The following is a 23,112-nucleotide window of genomic DNA, read 5'->3' on the forward strand; positions in this document are numbered from 1 at the left end:
GTACACATAGTTATTTTCCAGTGTCTTTGGCTGTTTTATAAAAAGTCCTTGAGTCAGTGCACAATAGAACCTTTTATCTTGTTGCGCAATAAATAAAGCTTCCCATTCCACATGACAACTGTCAAAGTTTCCAAACATGCCAACATATTGAGTTGGTTTGTTGGTGAAAGGCATTTTAACGCGAGTTTGTGCATTAGAGATGTCAGGTAATAGACCATATCTTTTTTGTCTATATGCAGATTTTGTTTTTCAAAATATGCTTTCGGCTGTGTTAGTTTTGCACTGTTTCTCATACATTTTCTGCAACAATACCATCATATTTGTGTTTACAAATCCATATGCTCCATATAAAAAAAAAACATACCATCCATTGTATTACTCTATATAACGTTTCTTTTTTGACAGATAATACTTTAACACTTTTTCACAGCCATCCCAGGCTCTGATGGGAAAGCCATATCCCCTGAGACAGACACAACACAGCACCCTGCAGTCCTGCTGTCACATGTTAACTCACACCTCTGGAATGTTTCTCTGCCCCTCGCCAGGCCAAAGTCAAAGCACTTTTCTAGTTCTTTGCCTCAAGAAGTGCTTTATTTCAAAGCTTTTTCCATAGTAAATTGTGAATACAGACAGCCCAAAACCACATATCTATAAAGTGTTAAAGTGTATTTAAATGAAGTTTTCCACAATTATAATTCCACATCATTTAAATGTTCTTGCCATTCCCAAGAATTCATGAGAATTCATGAATGTTGCACAGTGTAAAGGTGCACTACATTCTTTGTGGTTTAGGCACATGTGCCTAGTTCGTACGTTTAGTATGATTTGCTTTTGGCCCAAAGATGTTTGGTTTAAGGGTCGGGTCAGGGGAGGGGCTTCAGTATCGCTTTTTCTAATAATTTTAAAATGAAATATATTGTATTAATTCATACAAATTAGCCACCTCCTAAAATACTTGTGAGATCAGGTTGATTTTGAATACTTGATTTTGAATCACTCACGCACCTTGAATCCTGGCTCTCGTCCCGCCTACCTCACTACACATGGGTATAAATACACAGCATCTTAACTCTACAGTTTTCTAGCATTGCTTCGTTTCTCCATTGCGGATCTTACTCTGCAAACTGCTGGACCCACGGCTGAAAAGACTCCGACAGCCACCAACCCGGAGCCCCTGGTTTCGTCTTGTGGCCGTCTTCTCTCTCAACGAAGTGCATGCCAAGACACCGAAGCCCAGTCTTGCCACCACCGTTGAGACTCCCAGCCGCTTCTCCGGCGTCTTCCTACCGCTCGGCCGGGCAAACCATACCTCCAATCCAGAAGTGGACAGTGTTGGGTCTTAGGATCCGACAGCATCCACACCTTACACCAAGACCGGCCGTCTTCGTGTATCAAGCCACCGTAGAAAGCCATCAGTGAGCTTAGGTCGAGCACCAGACTCCCTCTCACCTCACTCTGGCCTTCTTCCGGCTTCTCAATCCTGTCTTCCTCTTACCCATTTCCTTTCAGTGGCCTCCAGGTCCAGAAGCTGGTGCAAAGCGCCAGCCTGCCACCGCTAGCAGCTCAAGCGACACAGCCATTCCAGAATCAGCAGCTTCCATCTTCCCCCTCACTTTGGTTCACACCATCAACATCTGGTGTAAGCGTGAGGCTGCCTCCACATAACGCTCCGGTTTTTCCTTCATGTTCCCTCCAACCTCTTTCTCACAATCGTATCAGTCTCCCTCCACAGGTCACGGGGGAGATTCCAGCATGAGGATGCCTCCTCTCTCATTCACTCTAAATCACCATATTCTCTCTTGACCGCTACTCCACTGCCACTTCGATCCAACGCAGTAGCCCTGGAGCTGCCCCTGGTAGCTCACAACATTAGAGCACAAATCTTAACCTTCCTTTAAGATAACGCTCCATACCATGCCGGAGGGAAACGGCACTGTAACCACTTCAGTATCGGCACATGCTCCTGGCCGACCACCCTCACTTTTCCTTCCACCCGGCGAGGCTAACTCATCCGGTTCCCTCAGTATTGAACTCCCATCAGATGTCACAAAGCTCTCCGGGTCGAGAATAGTCACTTTTCTCTCACCCAACAAGGCATTCCTGTCCACTGCCGCGACTCTGGACTCCTGTCGGCTTGCTGCGAAAGTACTCCCCGCCAAGCACCCACACTTTCTTTGCACCTGAGGATTAACTTAATTTTGGGGGATACTTTGGGCCTGATTTCGAGCATGAGGCCGGATCACGGACTCGGAGCCCCCCCTTCGGTCAGCTCGCCAAATACGCATATCTTTCCCTATCCAATATTTGTAAGTGTGAACTCGTGAATATACATAACTATGTGTTCAGAGGTGTATAAAGACCTTAAATTATGAGGCATTTTATTTTTATTACCTTAGAATGAGCTATTTCTATCCGCTCACAAAGAATTCGGCATGTTTCTACGGTAACCCTAAACGGAGAAACTGCTCTACAGAGCATGTTTTATAAATACGTTACCTCATTCATCAAAGAAACAAGAAAACATGACGACATCTTAGTTCTGTGTCATCCACCGTATTGCTTCGAAAGGGAGTGGCTCTGGATGGTGCTAAATTTCATTATCTGTTTCATTTAAATACCACTTCAATAACATAGCAGCCTTGACTGAAAAACTTTAGTCTGTGCTGATTTAGGGTTAACAAAACGGCTTATATCATATAAATACAATTGACACCATGCTTTAGATAAGAGGAGCCTGGCTGTCTATTTAAACTCGGATTGGCTTACAGTCATAAACTGTGAACATGATGCCTTTACACAGCACTGGAAGGCCTTTTCCATCACTACTGTGCATGACAACCTGTTTTGTACCACGTTTAACTCAACAGATCATAAGAAGGGCTTACAAAAATCTTTATTGCATTGCATGGCAGTGTCGAAAACAAAACATCTGCTTTTTGTCACAGTCATTATTCAGGTTTTCCACACTGTCTGCTTCATATCAGTGTTTTCAGGTTGTTGATCTCATGAACAATGTTTGGCCGTTGAAGTTGTGAAGAAACAGCTGTCTTTTGTGAAGCGTTTATCCTCTCTATGATTTTTGTACTGTTTATTGGCCTCTGTCTAGTTGAAAATCATTCAACGTTTGCACATTTCATGATGACTTGCAACATACTGTGGTGTATTTTGCCATGTAAATATGCTGTTACGGACATGCCATGACCAGTTTAATGTGATCCATAACTTGAAGTAATATAAAACAGTGTTGAATCAATTTTTTTATATTGATGGATCTTTTTTATGTAAGTGTGTGACTGAGCTTCCAGCCTGATGTGTGGCCTAGATGCTTTTGATATTTATAGGCCAACATCCTCAGCTCTGCATGTTCACTGTGGTTAACTCGCATGTGTTAATATTTACGAATTATTAGCGATACATCACAGGTGAAGCATATCAATCTTTGATCTTCTGGGACATGTCAGGGTTTATTTTAATCACAGAGATCGAATCTTAGGGTAATACAGTGAAACACTTAGTACTATGTTGTGAACATCTTTGGAAGGACAACCAAATACATTTGAGTGTTGTATTTCAGGGAGCATAAACCTTGAAGTCTGTAAATGTCTTTGGAGGTAATGGTCCCTGATTTTAGGAGGTGTAGCACTCTGCCAGGCAGGAAGACCACGCTCCAGCGTTACTCCCTGTTCTATTCAGGGACATCAGTATTTGGCCTGAATATCATGGCTGTTTGCTTATCACCTCATTATGTTCTGCTGATGCTTTTCTAAACATCATAAACGATGACTTCAAAGGACACTTTGAAAGGAGAATGATCATAGCAGATATATTGTAACTATATTAAAAATAGAGGTTCTCAAATACTGACTCTGGAAAATGAATTGTTGAGACCTACAGCTCGTCGTCAGCTTAAACTTGATTGGTAGCATAGGGACAGATCTGTGAGAGTTTCAACTTTGGTCCCTTTTAACACAAAGAAAGCAAAGACTTTATAATTTTCCATACAAATCAATTCCAAAAAGATCAAATTCATGGTGATCATAGTATGGCCTTAAATGAACAGTTCACCAAAAAAAATGTATTCTGTAATTTACTTACCCTCAAGTTGTTCCAAATCTGTATACATTTCTTTGTTCTGTTGAACACAAAGGAAGATATTTGGAAACATGTTAGCAATGATGTTCTAAGACATCATTCACTTCTATAAAAAAAATTTTTTTGGGAACCATGCAACCAAAAATCTAAGCACCTTTTTTAAGAATGTGTAGATGGCAGCTGAGGAAACAGTCATCAACTTTCAATATGAATTGAATGGTGTCGTTTTGGTGTTGTAATTGAATCCAGTGGGAGGTCACTGGAGGTCAATGAGCCTCTAACTTCACAGTTCACAGGAAGTATGTCAGGGTCAATCTCAGCTGTACAGCTGACCTCTGACCTCCATGAGTAAAGCACTTACACACACACACATACACATAAGACTATTTCTGTGGCTTTAAATGACAGCTTCACTGTCTCTCATAACACCAAATACTATTTCAGATTAACTTTCCAATGTGTGAAATGTCAATTCAACTCATTTTAAACACGTGTTAAATGATAGGTTGAACCTCATCTCTAATATAAGATCAGTGCAAGTTTACACATATTAAATTATGAGTATTATAAAAGTTAAAGACTACCATAGTAGGAAAAATGACAATGGTATTCAAAAGTGTCCCAGAACTGCTTTCCTAAATATTTCTAAGTATTTTATTTTGTGTTCAACAGACTACATACTATGGTAGTCAACGTACTATGGTATCCAAAAACTGTATGGTTACAAGCATTCTTCCAAATATATTTTTCTGTGTTCATCAGAACAACGACATTTATACATATTTGGAACAACTCTAAGGTGAGTAAATCATGACAGAATTTTTATTTTTGTGTGAACTATCCCTTTAAAGGATTGTTTGTATGTTTACAGTTTTATAAATGGTTTAATGCTTATTCCATCGTGATACCTTACTCAATATGACGTGACAACAAGCCCCAAAAATTGCATACTCAAGCCGGTCATCAATAAGGGGAAATACAAGTTACACAATTAAAATATTTGAGCACCAAAAATGTCTTTATCCCAGCAGGTGTCACTTCACACCACTTTAGCAGAACATTTACCATATCCACCAGTCTTCTGCTTTAGCAATGGAATATGAGACCTGCTATGTAGCTACTGATGGTGTTAACTGCACAGATTCATTTTTCAGCCAAATGTTGAACCTCTGTTCCACTTAGTCCATTGCTCCGGTGAAATTTACTGATTCAACCTTTTCTGCTAGCTTTCCCTGACACTTCACTCACACCTGATATTTATTTAGCAGCAGTCCTGAGGCTTGCCGTGAGAAAACAGCACATCCCAGTCTGTGTAAAGCACGTCTTAGCTTCTCAGTTAATGACTTATTGCTCACATTAACAGACTCGTAACTTCTATACCTGCTCATTAGAAAGCATTTCCATGACCCCTATAGCGGAAACAGATCTCTAACAAGCAAGCAAGAGCTATCATGCAGTACCCCCAGGCTGCCATTTCCAGACCAGACACTGCACATGGCTTTAGTTGTGTCCCTGTCACCTAACAATTAACATTAAGGATGGGAGTGCGGGAGAGAGATGTCTCTGAATTATTTGTTGAAGGATGTGCTGCAAGTGGAGTGGAGAACCAGTTCAAAGCTTTGAAGTTTCACAAGACCAAAGGGAAATTCAGGGTCATGTTTCTAAGAGAAAGAGATGTGATGAGATTGTGATAGAGTTGAGTAGAGCAGCGTGTCAATATTTGTTTAATGCATTGTAGGCCTATGCGGTGTTTGAGAGCAATTTTATGCAAACGTCAATCTTACTATGAAACAAAAGTTTTAATCAAAGGTTTTCACAATATTGATAGCTCGTATGTCAATATTTTGTTGTTGAGAAGTGATGTTTTAAAGTTGCATATTCTTTATTTGTAGAGCCTGATTTTCCATAGAAAGTGCCACTTTCAGAATTGTCACACAACGGTCCATATTTCTCATAAAGAGCCTAATGAATATTCAAATAAAATATTTATTTTATGTTCTATGAAGAGCCGTCTCTTCTTCATTTGTTGGATATTATAGCTTCTGGTTTGTGCATTTTAGTGTTACTTACTTCATGTCGTCATGGGTTCGGATCCGTTGTTTGCCAATCACCCGATCACATATCAGATTGTAAAGGCATTTGTTTTCAATAAAATAAAAGTATTTTGCTATAGTCGTCCTTATGGTTCTCGATATGTGGTTGCTATCGTCTATTGCAAGAACAATTACATTGTATGTGATAGAAAAAGTGTCTCAAATAAATGGAAAATGTCATAACTTTGCAGTTTCATGAAATCTATAGTTCAAAACAACATTTTTAAAGTACATTATATATATATATATATATATATATATATATATATATATATATATGTATATATATATATATATACATAAAGTCATGTTTGTCATTGATTAGGGACAAATGTTCCAGTATGGGACCAACCAACAGGGAGTCTAATCTCGAATTAATGCGTTTAAATGCAATATTGAAATACCTGATGGTAGGTCTACATGATTATGGCAAAATCATTATTGCTTTTCCCAATTATATTATAATATTGATAAAAAATGTTGATTAAATTGTTTTTAAAACTCTGTGAGACAACTGCACGCCGTATTCTTTATATAAAACTTTCTGCTTCTGAAATAGTTTATTACTGTTATATGGTCTCAAAGGGTTGATATTTTACACATTAAAACTCATTAAAACTGTGGAATAACTCTCTACACTTATTTGTGATCGCTGTAAATGCACTGATCGAGCACCCTTGAAAGCAAATTAAACGCATGCTTCCTTCGCACCATGTACTCGCATAACAAATAACAGGACAATATTAGTATAATTAAAATAAAAAGTCAGAATTATTATCTTCATGCTGTGGTGACGTAAATAACACTTTTTAAGGTAACTTAACTGTAGTTATACTATTTTTTAATTTTAGTTGCTTGAAGCTTTGAAAGTTTAAAGTAGCTTCTCTGACCATATACAAACTCAAGTCCATTTAAAAACCCTCCTGTATGTAATGAAACATTTTTCTTTGTTTACTTTAGGAATTTACCTGTTTGATATGACCTACATTGACTCCGCCTATCCTGCATCTGACAGCATCATAGAGACTGAGCAAAGAACCAACCAGATGAACAATCTTTTGCGCATCATCTCCGACCTCCAGGTGTCCTGTAACTATGGTCAGTTTCTATCCCCAAAGTATAATTACTGTTCATGCAATATGATTATTCATGCATATATTCACCCCACAGATCATTTGGTCACGCTACCGCATGTGCAGAAGTATCTGCTGTCAGTGCGATACATTGAAGAGTTGCAGAAATTTGTTGAGGATGACAATTACACGTAAGTCACGCTCATTTTAGATGTCTACTACAGTAGATTTTTGAGTATCTGACCGTATTCAGACCGTCTGGTTTGTAATAACGTTGTACAATTTCTTGAAAATAAATGAATTAGTTAACATATTTAAAGGAACAGTTCACCTAAAAATGTTAATTATTTAATCACCCTCAAGTGGTTCCATTTCTTTGTTTTAAAGAGAAAGATAATTGGAAGAATGCTCGTAACTAAAAGGTTCTTGGCCACCATTGACTACTGTAGTAGAAAAAAATTACTTTACAGTTTTCCTTGTTCTGCTGAACACAAAAGAAGACATTTTGAAGAATGTGCGGAAAAAAGATACAGTATTTATGCAGATTTGGAGCAACTCCAGGGTCAGTAAATGATGACAAACTTTTTATTTTGGGGTGAACTGTCCCTTTAAACAGATCTGGATTTATTTACTGTATTCAGCTGTTTGAATGAAACAATTGTTTTGTTAAATTTTGCTACTCCAGACTTCATTGTATTCTGTTGATCACTGTGTCTATGCTTACACACTTCAAACTATTCACATCTGTAAGACTCTAGTATTCCGGACCCTCCTTAGTTTTAACACTTCATTCTGCCCAGCTGCCTATAGTATTTATTAAACGTGTCTGTGGACTTCATGTCGTCTTGGTTTAGCTCCATAGCCCACAGGGCAACCAAACACCTAATTTACTGGCAACAGCTGCACCAGCATGGCATGACTTTATGTTGCATTTTAATCCCTATTTCCTTTACCTCAGGCCGCTGATCATATGAATCCCATAATGTGTTGTCCTTCTATAGTTTTATGATATGTACTTTTATGTAAGCACTGTAATTTACAAATGTGATGAGATTACGAATCATTTTAAAATGTAAAAGAAGGATTTGGAAGTACATCTATATGTGCTATATTTGTGTAAAATTATGTATAATGTGCCAAAGACATTTGCAGCGTGTGGGGTTTCACAGTGAGATATCATTATTAAAAGAGGCTTTCTTTGCTTCTCGTTTCCTACTCTCAGACCAAGAGCTCAGAGCTCTCTTCATTCGCACTGTGTGGTCCTGTCTGTCTGTTTTGAATGAAGGGCAGGTGGTTTTATTGCGGTCCAATTTCTTGCAGTCTAGACACTTATAAATGCAACATCAGGAACTGCGAATCACTGGAATTTCGTATTTCCACTTTCTCCATGTGGATGTTTCAATGTAATTTTCCGTTTAGATTGTCGTCTCTCTCGAGGTAGTGTGTGGGGAGAGTGATTTTTTCAGTCACCGTTTGTAAAGAGCTGTTATCTTGCACTTTTCCATGAGCGGTATTCATTTTGAAATGAACGTTAGTCACATACACAGAAACTACGGTATTAGAGAAACTATTTTGGAAAAACTTTGATCTAATAATTTTTATGTTAGCAGGAAACTGAAAATCCAGGCTTCTCAGTTTCAATATTATTTACTGTTTCCAAAAATAACAATTCTATATTTATTGTGGATATTTTAGTGGCATCTCGTGGTGAGGTTGTGAGTTGCAACCGGTGGCCCTTTCGAAGCATTACAGTGTATGACCAAGGACTTAGATGTCGTCACATTTTTGCTTCTTTGCCGTAGGAGATAACGTATTTATGAAAAGCGCTCAGTAGAGCAGTTTGTCCGTTTAGGGCTACTGTAGAAACAACATGACTAATTTCATGTAAGGGGACCAGCAGTGTATGTAGATAGAAATAGCTCATTCAAAGATAATAAAAACATAACGCTTCATTATGTAAGGTCTTTATACACCTATACACGCATTTCTGTTAATAGATCATCTTAAATATCACACACAGCACCTTTATCAATATACATATGCTCAAAATAATAACATTTGTGTGGTTCCTGTAGGGTGTGCAAATTCAGTATCAAGGTCTTGTGTTGTTTCCTTCTAAGGAAGAAACGATTAGTTTGCCTTATTGAAATTCACTTTACCGAATTATTTCTTCAGCCACATTCTAACAGCTGACAGTAATGAGCTGAAGCTGTTGGCCTGGTAAGACTGTCAAACACTGTCCGTGTAGATGAGGAAAAATGAAAACCGAGAAAGACACGGTAGATGATACGGTGACGTAATTCACACATCTATTCCAGGCTTTATTAAAAACAATTACGTATCTGGCTTACTTTTTAAAACAGCTGATGAAACGTGTCTGGACTACAGTAAATCTGTGTCAAGGGGGACAATTATTTCCATGGACTGTGTAATGTAATGAAGGAATAGATTGAGAAGATAAACTGTTGCGCATGTCGAGGGATATCAGTGTATATCAGGCACACTATTTTGTTATAAGTGATATTTATGTGCTCCGGTTATGTTGAGCTTTTATCCGTTTTTTATATGTACTGTACTGTATATTTTGCAGATGTCCTTCTGAAACCTTGTATCTCCATATTTTGTGATTTTTGTGATTGAGTGTTTTTTCCATTTCCTGAAATACAGCTGAGGTTTTGCAAGGACAGTGACACAATGTTTACTGTATGAACTGTTTTAGAATAGTGTGTGGGCTGAAAGATCACTAAATGAATGAATTGTGGAAAATGCACATACCTGGAAACTTAAGACTACTAAAGTTACTCCAAACGGAATGTTACTCATTGTGCCACATTATGCATTATTCACATTTCATTATTAAGGCAAGGATTAGGGCTCACAGGGTACTCTGGGTCCTCTGGCAACCCTCTGCGTTTTTCTGGTTTGTGGATGTGAAAGGAAAGCAGGGTAAAAACTGGTCATAGTTTGCATTTGGGAAACTGACATCATCGTCTGGAGCTCTCGGGGGTTGGAAAACTACAGCTGTGGTTCCTCATTGATCTTACGATTCAGGTTAACAGTCTTAAAATCAATGCCACACTTACAGTACAGTGCGTTCTGCCGTTTGGCACAGCTTCATGGAGCCTTGCTGAGTCATTGAAGTCAAAACCTTATTTATTTCTACAGACTATCATTGAAGATCGAACCTGGGAACAGCTCGCCTCGTCTGGTGTCCTCTAAAGAAGACCTTGGAGGTAAAGTCTATATGTGGATTCAATTAAACTTTTTTTTAAACTGCAAGAGGTTGAGGGGGTCTTTTGAGCGGGGTGTTAACTAATGGAAAAATGGGGATCATGAAAGACTTTGTTAAAGAATCTCAGCTGCATCTGACTGGGGGATGTGGGGTTCGGTTTGGACAATAATATGTCTGGAAATCAGGGGCGTTGCTAGACCTAAAGCTATACTGGGGCACATTTTTTATCACTTGTTTTCTTAAAAACCTTCTGTGTACAAGCATTTAACACATGACACTATACAAACTTCCTTTGCTTAAACCACTATTCCTAAAGTGCAACAATGCTGGGGAAGGTCAATATTTATGTATTTAACAATAGTTGAGTATCTGTAACTTTATTAACATGTTTGCGTGCACTTTATGGAAATAATGAAAGGAGAAATAAAATGTTCTTGCACATCTGCATTCATTACACAATTATATTAGCTCCAACTAATATAAAGAACATAAATTATCCTTAACAAAACAGTCAAGTCCAAACAAAGTTGGTTACATTTTCTTGACAAAGGTTTTATGAGACATTTTCCTCTAATGTCTGAGACCTGACTGGCTGGGGTTGTATCCTACAGTCAGGGCCGTATTAAACGTGGAACAGGCGATTAAAAATGCTCAGGTAAGCATTTTAAAGGTGCAATGCAGAAACACGACAGTCTCGAAACACGCTTTTTATAACAAAACATTTATCGTATGAAATACATGGCAAGATAAAAAAAATTACTTAGTTACACAAAGATATCAACATGAGTTATGACAACCTTGTTTAAGCATTCAAAATAATGGCTGTCAATTCTATAATATTCCATAAAAAATCAGCTCACCTTAAAATCAATTGACCTCTCAATTTGGCTTGTTTATAGCAAAAATTCAGATCAGATTCTGTATTGTCATTGTGTGGATCACACAACGAAACTTCTGGTGCGCTTTTTGTCAACATAAGGATTTAAGTAATAAGTACAATCTAGAGGAAGAAGAAGTACAATAATACAAATATATAAAGTGGCTAAAGTATACAGTAGAAAATTGCACATAGATTGGTCTATTTAGGTATATGTAGATATTGCACTTAGTTGTACCTTATGAGTTATTGCACATAAAGACATTGTTGCACATATTGGCATGTTTTCAAATCAGAGTTTAGTGTGGAAATGGCTTTGGGGTAGAAACTGTTTAAGAGTCTTTTTGTGCGTGCTCTGATGGACCTGTAGCATTTTCCGGATGATAACAGATTGAATAGGTGATGGGGGCTGGGTGATGTGTGTCTTTTAGAATGTTCTTTGTTTTGCACAGGCTGCGGGAGGTAAATATGTCCTACAAGGCAGGCAGCTGTTTGTAGATGATGTGCAGTCTTTACGACCCTCTGTAGGGCCTTTTTATCGGCTGCAGAGCTGCCTCCATACCACACTAGCATGTCATGTGTGAGGACACTCTCAATGGAACAGCGGTAAAATGACACCAAGTGCTGCTGAGACAGGTTTGCCATCCTTAGTACACTTAAGAAGTACGGCCGCTTTTGTGCATTCTTTACTAGTGCCGTGGTGTTTTTTCGTCCAAGAGAGGTTCTCGGAGATACAGTATGTGTGCCCAGAAATGTAAAGCTGGACACTCTTTCCACTAAATATAGGATAGAAGGAATGTATCCTTCACAGTTATCCCGAGATTCATTGTGCGTCTACAACAGATGGACATTTTTTTATAATCATTCAAAACTTTAGTTAAATAAAAATATGTCATTCGCAAAAATGGTGGCTGTCAGTGTTTTAATATTACATATGATGTTGTTCATTTACATTATTGGTGCATTATTGTGTTTTACATTTCTAAGATCGGTTCATTTAATATGTTGGGCTGTTTGAATCTGCATAAACGTGTCATATTCTCTAAAATAAAATATAATTTTCCCGGCTCCGTATTTGTTTAAAAAAAGTCAGAAAATGTCTCTGCAAGATCCGTTGGACTCTGCTGTGTCACCAGGCAACAGGAGCCGCAATTAGGAAATCCTCCGCGAGGCCAGGCCATCTCATTTCAGTTCGCTTCTTGGACTTTTGAGGCTGTTTTTCGAAGACCAAGTCCTTGTTACAAGTCTGCAAGCTTAGTCTTGCGCACTGCCCAGCTGCGTGCTGAAATTGTTGCACGAAAACAGACAGATGTGCACGGACATGGATTTCTGCGTAAAAGCAGTTTGTGTCGACGGACCGGTTAAAATGCGTGAATGCCTTGCTTTTACAACCGTGAATTAGGTTACTAAGTTGTATATTTAGGTCCGTTTTGCCCCTTTTATCAATGTAAATGATTACACTGATAAATAAACTAATTTGTTCAAACTTAAACTTTAAATTTATACTGGTGCACAGCAGATTTATACTGGGGCACGTGCCCCAGAAAATGGGCTCATGCAAGGCCCCTGCTCGAAGTCATTGTTGGGTAGAGGGATTGTGGGGCAATGAAAAAGTGAGACCTGTTTGACCTCAGTGTTGTAGTTAAGTCCCACAGACACTCTTGTTTAAACAGAGAAACCTTCTTCCATTATGTTTATTGATCTCTATCTGGCAGAGAGAAACCATCAGTAAAAGTGGCTCTTGAGGAGACCTCCTTCTGGATCATGGTGGTCTTTAGTTGAGATCTGGATGGGTCGTGTGTTTTTTAATCTGGACGTTAAAGGGTTAGTTCTTCAAAAATAAAATTCTTCCATAATATAAATACTGATAATATTAACAATGTTGACATTCCTTACCAAAATATCTAAATACTTGAAAAACCAATATGGCCTTCACCATACAAGTCTTTCTATACAAGTTTGGTGTTTTTATCGAGACAAGCATCTCAAGATTACAGCCAAACTGGTGGAGGACTTGAATGATCTCATGGTCTATGTCAGTTCCTCTCATGAGAGACAGAACAATTAGGATGTTTCCTGTTCTTGTGTATCAGATGCTTGAGCTGGAAATTAAATTAAAACAAGCATTTTATGGTTATAACAGCTGTGGCAAAACTGTAGCCACTCATGGAAAAACCACTGGTGAGAATATAGGGCATGGATTTTAATGTTCTGTGTGATGCCATCATTTGTCATTCTCACCGGAGGGAAAAAATATATACATTTTCAAATGTTGATCTGTTTAGACTGGTCTTCAAATACCAGTGTTCCACAATTCTGTGTAACGTGACCTGATAGTTTTGCCTTTTCTCTGTAATTGAATGCACTTTCCCAGATTTTAAAAAATCCCAGGAGAATAATTGTGGGCATCAAGATAATCGGTCAAAATGGACCTAAATCCATGTTGGATGACAACTCTATGTGGCTCTATGTTTTAAAAATGTTCAAAAATCATGTTTTTTATTAAGTTATCATGTTTTTATTGTGTTAGTTAGCTGTATTTTTATAGTTTTTAGTTATTATGGCTTTAATCTGAACAAACCAACTGCAGTTTGATTTATATTAATTGGAATCCACAATAAACACTCATTTTGGAACCAATCTCATAATTTATGAATATAATTTGATGATAAAAAGTATAACGCCTGCTTTTCATGAAACTCATGAAAAAATATTTTCTTGACCCAGATATAATGGTAAATGGTTTCTAATGACACTGCCGGCAGCGTTAAGGACAACTCACTTCCGATTGTTAGTTCAGACCAGAGGCTGTTTCTAGTTAATATAGAGATCTTCATGCACACAGACATAACAAACTGTTTAAAAGTAAAGGGAATGTCAGGATGGACACAGTCCTAATGATAAATAAAAACTACTTCCGGCATTGTAACAAATACCCCTCTGGTTACTTTTTATTATGGAAAAAAGACCAATAAACTTAAAAACTGCAGGAAACTTTTTAATGGATAGTTTCTTTTTTTGTCTAATGTTGATACCAGCTTTTACAAGGCTTTCAGAGAGTAAAAGCTTTTCTAACTGTGGTTCAGATTTTTGTTTGTCGCCACTCGCGAATAGGACAGAAAAGAGCTTGAGGGTGCAGCTTATGTTCTTTCAGTCTGTATATTGTAGTTAACTGAAATGTTCATATTAAAGGGAGTTTATTAACTAAGCTTAAAGGCGGGCTGTCCGATTTCCGAATTACGCTTGTTTAGACAAAGTCAGGCCGAGTACCAAAACAACCTTGTAGCCAATCAGCAGTAACGTGCACAGTGCACAGGACGGACATTAGTCGAGCCGAGCGCTGACAAGGGCAAAAGATTGGGGTCGGGGTGTGTTTCTTTTGGGGATTTGAACATCAACAACTGCTATGCGAAATCGGACACCCCGCCTTTAATACAAATAATTACAGTTTATTATTAAATGAATGAATATCTCATTCATCAAGATTACTTAATGACTCATCTAACATTACAAGAATATAGCAATATAGTTTTACAACATTTAATCATCGTTCTTAATGATAGTTAATATAAAAACTATTATGAACAAATATTAATCGATAAATCTTTTGGTTTTAAAATGTATCAGCAAATGTTGAAATTTAATGTTGACTTAGAATGTTAAATACTGTAGAAGTAATTTTAAGTTAATTCAACTTGAAAATATTAGGTAACTCAATGAAATTCTCATTGAATAAGTTTTTGTGAACTTTTTGTGCGACCATTTTTTTGTGTTTGTACAGGGCCTTCAGAAGTGTCAGCCTCATTGAGATATAACCGCCGGCCGACCTGTCCTGATACATCAGTGGTTGCCCACCTCCCGACCCCACCCCCTGCCCGCCACAGGAAGAGCCACAGCCTGGGGAATAAGTAAGTATCATGCTACATTAAAACACTACCACATGTGTTATGACATAAACACTGGTCCCTCTGCCAAAAAAAGAATAGCAGAAACAAACCTCAATTTAATTAAACAATTCTGTTTTCTCTTTTTAGTATGATGTGCCAGTTTGCTGCAGCGGAGAGTAAGAGTGCAACTTTCCCAGCTAAAGAAAAGGCCAGACACCTTTTGGATGATAGTTTCTTAGAATCACACAGCCCTGTGAGAAACCACACGCATGATTCAGTGTTCACCAATGGTATATCACTGGGTAAGTCCTGCTGCTCAAACTAATAAAGATACTCTAGTTATCTTTTAGGGTTTTACCAGTAGATGGTAGCGGTATTAAAGCATTTGAGCAATGGGTCAAATTTTAATAACTTAACATCTTTATTTAAGAAAATTTCAGAAATATTATTTCAACCCTTGAGTTTGTTAATTCTTGATTCTCATAATAAATGTTTTTCTCTGCAGGCAGTAGAGAAAGTTATTTTAGTGATGAATTATCAAGTACAGTTGAGAGGTAAGATATACTGTACATTTCTTTCTTTCTTTATGAATACGTGTCACGCACACTTTTCATCTTCTTATCTCATTTAGAGGTCGCATGTACGCAACTCTCGGCCCAAACTGGCGAGTCCCCGTCTGTAACGCCGCTAGAAGCAGAAGTTATATTTACAGGTATGATGTCAATGTGTGTCCATAAGTATGCATTATTACAAATTGTAAGGGGTAAATCTCTTAAGGAAAAATAATGCTATCAAAAATAAAAGATATATACTGTATATATATAAATCATAATGCATAGTGTGCTTGTTTATTAGTACCCCTGGTGCCGTGTCCAGCTATGAATGCAGTTCTTTGAGCAGTATAACCATTGAAGGGCCCTTACGAAGAAAGACTTTGATGAAGGAGGGTAAAAAACCCACTGTAAGTGTGCTGTCAACTGTCCCTGCAGTGTTTTACACTGACATGCTTGTAATTTGCTCATTATCACAATGATGTTTGGTTTGTGTGATAAATGACAGCTGTCTACCTCCTTAGCTCATTAATAGAGATTGTGAAGACTGCAGTAGTAAATAAAAGAAAATAATGAGATAAAGCGCTACCGCCATCTGCTGGTGAACAATTAAACTGCAATAACTGCAACAACTCCATCGTAACGCTTATACACTTAAAGGGACATATCACCCAAAAATTAAGTCATAAATTACTGACCCACAGGTTGTCTAACTATCCCTTTAACACTATTTAACCTTTCATTATGCTCACCTCTAATGCAAACACAGTGTGCATACTTGTGGGGTCAATCCTAACTTCATGGTCAGATGGCTTGTTCTTAAAGGGATAGTTCACCAAAAAAACGGATCATTTACTCACCCTCAGATTGCTCCAAACCTGTATACATTTATTTGTTCTACTGAACAACAAGGAAAATATCGGCAAGAATGCTGGTAACCAAACAGATCCCATCCCCCATTTACTGTCATAGTAGGAAAACGACTGTCCAGGCCCTGGTAATCTTAAGGTTGGACTACTGCAATGCTCTCCTTGCTGGTCTTCCTGCAAAGGCTATCAAACCACTTCAGCTGGTTCAAAACGCAGCAGCACGCCTCGTCTTCCAACAGCCCAAAAGGGCTCATGTGACACCCCTTTTCATCTCTCTCCACTGGCTACCGGTTGAAGCCAGTATCAGATTCAAGTCACTGATGCTTGACTACAGGACTATCACTGAATCTGCACCCGCATACTTTCACACCCTACTACACTCCTACACCCCATCAAGAACCCTGAGTTCAACAAACGAGCAGCGCCTTGTAATGCCTTCTCATAAGGGCAGTAAATCACTTTCCAGCTCATTCTCCTTCCTGGTGGAACATTCTTCCTAACGCGGTCCCGTCAACCACATCTCTCACAACCTTCAAAAAACTACTTCAAACACACCTCTTCTGTCAATACTTTACAGACAAATAAATAAAACAACGTACACTAACCCTCTTCTCTCAACAGGTGGTCTAGCTTTTGTTGAAACTAGTAACTTTGTATTAGCACCTAATGTACTATTGCTCTTTTATGACATATCGCTTATTGCTCCCTGAACTCTTTGTAAGTCGCTTTGGATAAAAAAAAATACATTTACATTTATACATTTGGCAGACGCTTTTATCCAAAGAGACTACATATAATTTTCCTATACATTTTTTCTATTTCAAAAAATGATAAGATGTGACCCTGAAAATCAAGTGATATAAATAAAATAAAATATAAAAGAGGGTTTATTTTATTCGATTTTGACTAGTTTAAACACTTCACGAGGTCTTAAAGTTATCTACTTTAAAATGCCAACATATGCGCACGCATACATTACACATGTTATACATTGGAATGCTTGATTCTGATTAGCCAGTCCTGACATTTGCAGGTTCATTATTCCCAGAATTTATAACACACAGTAACCCGGATGCTGCAAATCATTTTGACAGGTACAGTTTAATATAACAAAAAAAAATTATAACTTGTATAACATTATATCTACAAATGATTAAACCAAATTGCCTATTTGTGACATTTGAACGTTGTTTCTAACCTTTAAACCGAAAGTAAATGACTTTCCCGGAAGATCTGCATTCGGTAAAAATGAGCTAATAAAATATTCGAAAATCACATTTCATGTCCATTTATTTTCTCATGTGGCAAGTAGCCATGTAATAAGCGGGATAATGTACAAGCAACCAAGTTTTAATCGGGAAATAAGCCCCTTCAGTGTGATACAAGACCCTCCGCTTCACGTTGGGTCCAGATCACACTGTCAGGGCTTATTTCTACAGTAACAACCGGCTGCCTGTACATTATCCCTTACATAACATAGCACACAGCATTGCTTTATTTATAAGGTAAGTTCTGTAACAAAGTATAAATCATAAAATGTGACAGTATCTTTAGGTTCGCTCTTAAAATGGCAGTATGTAACCAAATATTTTAAACAACTGCTGCTTCTGTAGGTCATGTATCCATTATAATACATGTAATACTCATAATCAGTGAGTGTGCGAGTGTCGTATATGTCATTAAATGTAATATAGTTAACATGTTGAAAGTAGAGTTTGAGTTGAATGTATCTGATATGCTGTTGTTATCTTTGTATGGCAGCTCTCATCATGGAGGCGATACTGGATTGTCCTGTCTGGCTCTATTCTTATCTATTTTGGTTCCAAATCACTAAGAGCAAATGAGCGAAGACATGTAAGTTATCCAGTATGAATTCATTTGAATTCTGGAAGTCTTGCTGTATGAGGTGCTCTTTACTTTCTTTACATTCAGCTAGTTTGGTGAGGATCATAGGTGCAAATACGAACTTTGCAAAGACACACTAACAAATATGCAGAAACGCAAATTATTTTAATTAAGCATCTGTGTGTCCCAAATAAATGTTGAACCATCATTTTTAAGGGTTTCTCTTAATCTCTTTAAAATTGTATATGTCTTTAAGTATAAATCCAGGCCGTGTAAAAAGATCACACTCACCGGTTGGATGGTGGCACTCCCTGACAACCCTGAACACCCCAACATTTTCCAGCTCACTGATCCTGAAAGAGGTACTACAGTTATCCAGCTAAGGATATATATTTATTTTAAATATTATACATATTTTTTGTTGCACAGAAGAAAGAGTCAAGTTTTCAACGACATTCTGGTGAAAACAGGATTTACAACTTAACTAATTATAACAATAATGTACCTCTACAGTACACAGTGCTCGAATTGAATCAAGTCTTATGGGGGTCCCCACCATAAGACTTTTTTTGCGGGGGTGGGGGTTCGTCTCGAAAATATACAATTTATACAAAATACACAATATATTTGATCATAATATGTATAACTATATACTATTTATACAAAACAGGCTTACATAAAAGAACAGGCTTTTACATAAACAAACTTAATATAAATTATTGTAAATAATTAGTTCACGAAATTTATCAAATCCTTTGCATGAACTTAATCACGTTTGTCATAATCATTTTTACTCAAATAAAAATATCTGAGGGACCCCCTAAGTCTATTTTTTACTTCTTATGGGGGGTCCCCAATGCCTATTGGGGGTCCCGGACCCCACCAGCTCCCCTTCTATTCGAGCACTGACAGTACATATATGTAGATAAAGGGGAACAATATGCAACTTTTGGGAAATAAAGAGGTAAGATTAAGGACATTTTTTTATATTTATGAGGGAACTGCAAGCCATATAAACATCCAAATCAAACCGCTTGTGAAGTCTCAAAAGATCAACATTGATTTAGCACATTTTACACATTAAAACTCAAAATAACTCATAACTTTGATAAAAATATTGTTTGTAGTTCACAGAATTAAACAAGAATTTTTTTTACCTAAACGCATACCTATAAATAGTCAATTTTGAAATAAACATTTTTTTCTGATCCTGTTCTTCTAGTTTTTCTAGATCACAAAATCTATTGAAATGAGGCCAAGTGGGTTCATTTGTTTTCATTTTTGGATTCAGGCAATGTTTACAAATTCCAGACTGGATCGCGTTTCTCTGCAGTAATCTGGCACAAACATCTGGCCGAGGCTTGCAGAAGTACAAGACCACAGGTAAGTTCTTTCTGAAATTTTTTTTTTATCAATGGAAATAATTTTTCCAGCTCCTGAGCAAATTGCATGTGATGTTCTAAATGTATGTTTGTTTATAAATGTTTGTTTATGTTGTATAAAAGTTGTTTTGTAAAACAGCATCTGCTAACATGGCTAAATTTAAATGTTTGTCACAAACACAAACCAACCGAAGGAATATTCTCCACCTTGTTCTCCCCAGATACCAGCAAACCTCATGTCCTTTGAATAGGCATGGAGAGCGATAATAAATTAAAGTGAATTCCTTAAAATGTGAAAATCTTTTGAACTGTACCTAGCCAACTGGGAATGATATTTTTACACTGTGAAGCAAGAAAGAAACTGTTTTTCACTTCAACCTCTGTGCAAATTGACCTAATATCGCTGGAAATGAAGTGGCGGCTGAATAGGTTGAGAAAGTCGAAAATTGCCCACAGAAGATGTCGTCTGGAATTCAGTGTTACCTAACAACCCCAAAGCTGTGTGTGAAATATGTTTTAAATAATGTGTATAAATAACAATATCTAATTTATGTTTCCATGTGACTAAGTGCCAAAGTTATGACTTGTATTGTTACAGTTTTTCTCAATCGATTTAGCACATTTCTCAGTCTGAATAAGTCATAATTTCCCTAAATATTGAGCTCAAATAATGCAGAAAGAAAGGTTGTTTACGGCTGCTGTCATTGGTCAGTGTTGCAAGTCACTGAGGACCCTGTCACAGGAGTGAGGTTATTATTGTTATTTTAAATAGTTAACTAAAAGCTTGATAGACATGATAGAGGTTTTATGTTCTTGTTGCTGATGTTTGTGGTTTTAAAAGTACCCACAATTTGATGATGTTGCTTTCAATATAGTCATCAAACAATGAGAAAAAAAATGAAAACCTGTGTAAAATGTGCATTAAATCGATTCAGATCAACTATGAACTTGTTTTCTTTACGTTAAATTCATGTTAGATGTTTAAGAGCACCTTGACAGCAAAAGTGGAAGTTGGAACACAGTCTAACTCTGCATAGCAGGTTCATTGTAGTGATGTCACAAACATTTCACTTTCTTGATGGGTAAAATAGAGATTTTTATTATAAGTAACTTACCTTCAGTAAATTATGCTTGGAAAATTTTGACAGTAATCGGCCCTCCTTAGTACATTTCACAAGGCCAGTTCACATCAACAGTAATTACATTTAACTCTTTCCCCGCTGTGATAATATGTTTTGTCATTCATAACAAGTGATGAGCAAGTGGTGAACTTGACATTAACAAGCTTTTCTGGATTTCCATGTTTTCAGTGAAATGCAGTACAGCACCTTGGAAATTATAAGGTTCTATCTGCATTCTGAGTTTTGAGATATTGAAAGTTTCTGCATTTCATAGCAAAGTTGAACATGTCTCTTCCATTCTTGATAAAGTCAGAGACCCTAAAGGCTTTCTAAAATGTACAAAATAAATCTCCTCTTAAGGTTTAAATGGGGATTTTTGGAACAGGTCAAATGCAGACATAACCTTCTAATTCAGAAAAAAAGTTTTGCTTGGAATGATAAAGTTCTATCTATTGCAAAACATTGCAATAATTCTCAAGCAACACAAACAGATAACATAAATTATTCAAACATAAAATGAATGTTGTAATAATGTGTTGACAGGATGCCCTGAAATGTACACAACTTTCCAAGGTGATAAGTAGGGGTCGGATTTGATATATTGTATATTTTTATATAGATGGAAATACTCTGGGCCATGGGGGCCATCCAAGTTTTTTCAAAATGATCAATAATGCTGCCGCTGACGGACAATTAAAAAAAAACAGTAGCTGGGAAACGGACAAAGATTGTGCATTGCCAAATTCTGTACACAAATACCACACTGGAATTCATAAATGTGTGTCAATCTAAACTTGTTGTTCAGATTGAGGTTCTATAAGGTTTACAGACACCTAGAGTACAGTAAGAACAAATTGTTATGGCTTTATGATATCTGAATGCTTCTCGGCAGAGGTGTAACGTAATTAAGTAATTGTAAAGTTTTACGTATGAGGTTCGTTGCTAACACTACTTACTTGTATAACCCTTCATTTTATCATTTAGATGGACGCCTTTGTTTGTAAACTAAAGAATGAAAAATACATTTGTAGTTAGATGAAGTAAATTGATGGGGACACTTTTCTTATTGGACTACTGCTTCACAACTGTGATGTTTAAAGTTATATTACATCCATAATTCCATCAAAGCTCAAAACAACCAGGTAGTAAATACACTAAATAAAAAAGACCTGGAACCAGAAAGAGCACCAGCTGCTTAATCGTGTGGGTTTAATGTTAGTGAATTCGAATTTATCCAAAACTTCTACATGTGCATAAAACCAGGGTGATAGAAACGTCTTGGTTTACGTATTTAACCTCGGTTCCCTGATGGAGGGAAAGAGACAGTGTGTCGAGACTGACAGAATGGGGTTTGACTTGAGAACCTGTCATCTCCGGTTCTACTTTGAAAAGGCCAATGAACTTGGCGAATGGGACGGCAAATGAGACTCCGCCCCGTACATACGGGTATAAAACGGAAGATGACGTTCCCATTCATTCATGTTTTTGGGCTGAGGAACTTGAGAGGCACTCTCATTCGTGGCATCAGGCCGGCGCAGCGCTCGTGGCATGAGAGACACAATGCCTCGTTCCCTCAATCAGGGAACCGAGGTTACATACGTAACCAAGACATTCTCTTTCTGTCGGTCTCTTGACGTTGTGTCGAGACTGACAGAATGGGGTCCCTGTCGAAAACGCCACGGTGCTGCGCTGCGTCATGATTTCCAGCGGAACGACACTGACCAGCCTAGGCGAGTCACAAATGTCCTTGCGAATCGTAACCATCCAGTAGTGTAGTAAGACATCAATTTGTGCTACAACGACGCAAGGTTCTTACTACCGGCCTTACAGGTGGTGGCCTTGCTACTCTAGACGCGAGTAGGCCGCCCAACACCGTAAGGAGCACTGGGAAGGGCTACCCCCTATCCTGAGGGGGGATGCTACGGAGACCACATCTGCCGAAGGGAGATAATATGTAGAATACCTTGACGGTCTCACCAGTGGGAAGAACTCATGGGAGTAGCAGGGCAGGGCCCAAACCAGGGGTGCACAGAAGCAGTGAAGACCACAGAGGGGAGGTAACAGGTTAGCTGACAGGGAAACACCCA

General features: G+C 37.8%; 1 protein-coding gene across 1 annotated transcript in view; it reads left to right on the forward strand.

The window, feature by feature from the left end:
• ralgps1 (Ral GEF with PH domain and SH3 binding motif 1) overlaps positions 1 to 20,842 on the forward strand; it is an 86,280-nt gene extending 65,438 nt beyond the window's left edge. The window contains exons 10-21 of the mRNA XM_079467755.1: positions 7,149 to 7,286; positions 7,359 to 7,452; positions 10,427 to 10,494; positions 15,152 to 15,278; positions 15,405 to 15,559; positions 15,763 to 15,811; positions 15,889 to 15,969; positions 16,113 to 16,218; positions 18,439 to 18,531; positions 18,779 to 18,884; positions 19,814 to 19,905; positions 20,126 to 20,842. Coding sequence (XP_079323881.1) covers positions 7,149 to 7,286; positions 7,359 to 7,452; positions 10,427 to 10,494; positions 15,152 to 15,278; positions 15,405 to 15,559; positions 15,763 to 15,811; positions 15,889 to 15,969; positions 16,113 to 16,218; positions 18,439 to 18,531; positions 18,779 to 18,884; positions 19,814 to 19,905; positions 20,126 to 20,155 — 1,139 coding nt within the window. The 3' untranslated portion in view covers positions 20,156 to 20,842. The remainder of the gene's footprint in view (positions 1 to 7,148; positions 7,287 to 7,358; positions 7,453 to 10,426; positions 10,495 to 15,151; positions 15,279 to 15,404; positions 15,560 to 15,762; positions 15,812 to 15,888; positions 15,970 to 16,112; positions 16,219 to 18,438; positions 18,532 to 18,778; positions 18,885 to 19,813; positions 19,906 to 20,125) is intronic.
• The last annotated feature ends 2,270 nt before the right edge of the window (positions 20,843 to 23,112 follow it).

This window comes from Barbatula barbatula (genome assembly GCF_947034865.1).
Source record: "Barbatula barbatula genome assembly, chromosome: 11".
Classification (NCBI taxonomy): domain Eukaryota; kingdom Metazoa; phylum Chordata; class Actinopteri; order Cypriniformes; family Nemacheilidae; genus Barbatula; species Barbatula barbatula.